The sequence below is a fragment of the Antrostomus carolinensis genome, unplaced genomic scaffold (genome assembly GCF_000700745.2).
Source record: "Antrostomus carolinensis isolate BGI_N321 unplaced genomic scaffold, ASM70074v2 scaffold35472, whole genome shotgun sequence".
In the NCBI taxonomy this organism is placed as follows: Eukaryota; Metazoa; Chordata; class Aves; order Caprimulgiformes; family Caprimulgidae; genus Antrostomus; species Antrostomus carolinensis.
This window is the reverse complement of record NW_010300789.1, coordinates 18,508-18,806: the sequence shown is the minus strand read 5'-3', so window position 1 is coordinate 18,806 and position 299 is coordinate 18,508. Positions and strand designations below refer to the sequence as shown.

The window sequence follows — 299 nt, the reverse complement described above, 5'->3', positions numbered from 1 at the left end:
AGCTGCAGTGGGGTGGGAGCATCGGCACCAGACCCCCCACCCCAGCACCCACAGAGCATTTGAGTCCCCTGAATCTGGGCTCATGATGCATCCCCATGCCATGCTGAGGCTGTGGGACACTTGTGGGGACCTGCCCAGAGGTGTCCCAGCTTGGTGTGGTGGCTACTCACGTGTTTCTGGCTTTGTTGAAGGAACAAGCCTTGTTCAGGGGGTCTGGGGCTTGGTCCACTGGGGTCACCTTCAGGTGGCAGGTGATGTAGATCTGTGGGAAGGTCAGGGGACAGAGGTGGGGACACACT

General features: G+C 59.9%; 1 protein-coding gene across 1 annotated transcript in view; it reads right to left on the bottom strand.

Moving 5' to 3' along the window:
* Window positions 1-166: 166 nt before the first annotated feature.
* The window catches only part of LOC104521301 (zona pellucida sperm-binding protein 3), a 3,400-nt gene continuing 3,267 nt past the window's right edge, over window positions 167-299 (bottom strand). The window contains exon 8 of the mRNA XM_029083820.1: window positions 167-262. Within this exon, the coding sequence (XP_028939653.1) occupies window positions 167-262 (96 nt within the window). The remainder of the gene's footprint in view (window positions 263-299) is intronic.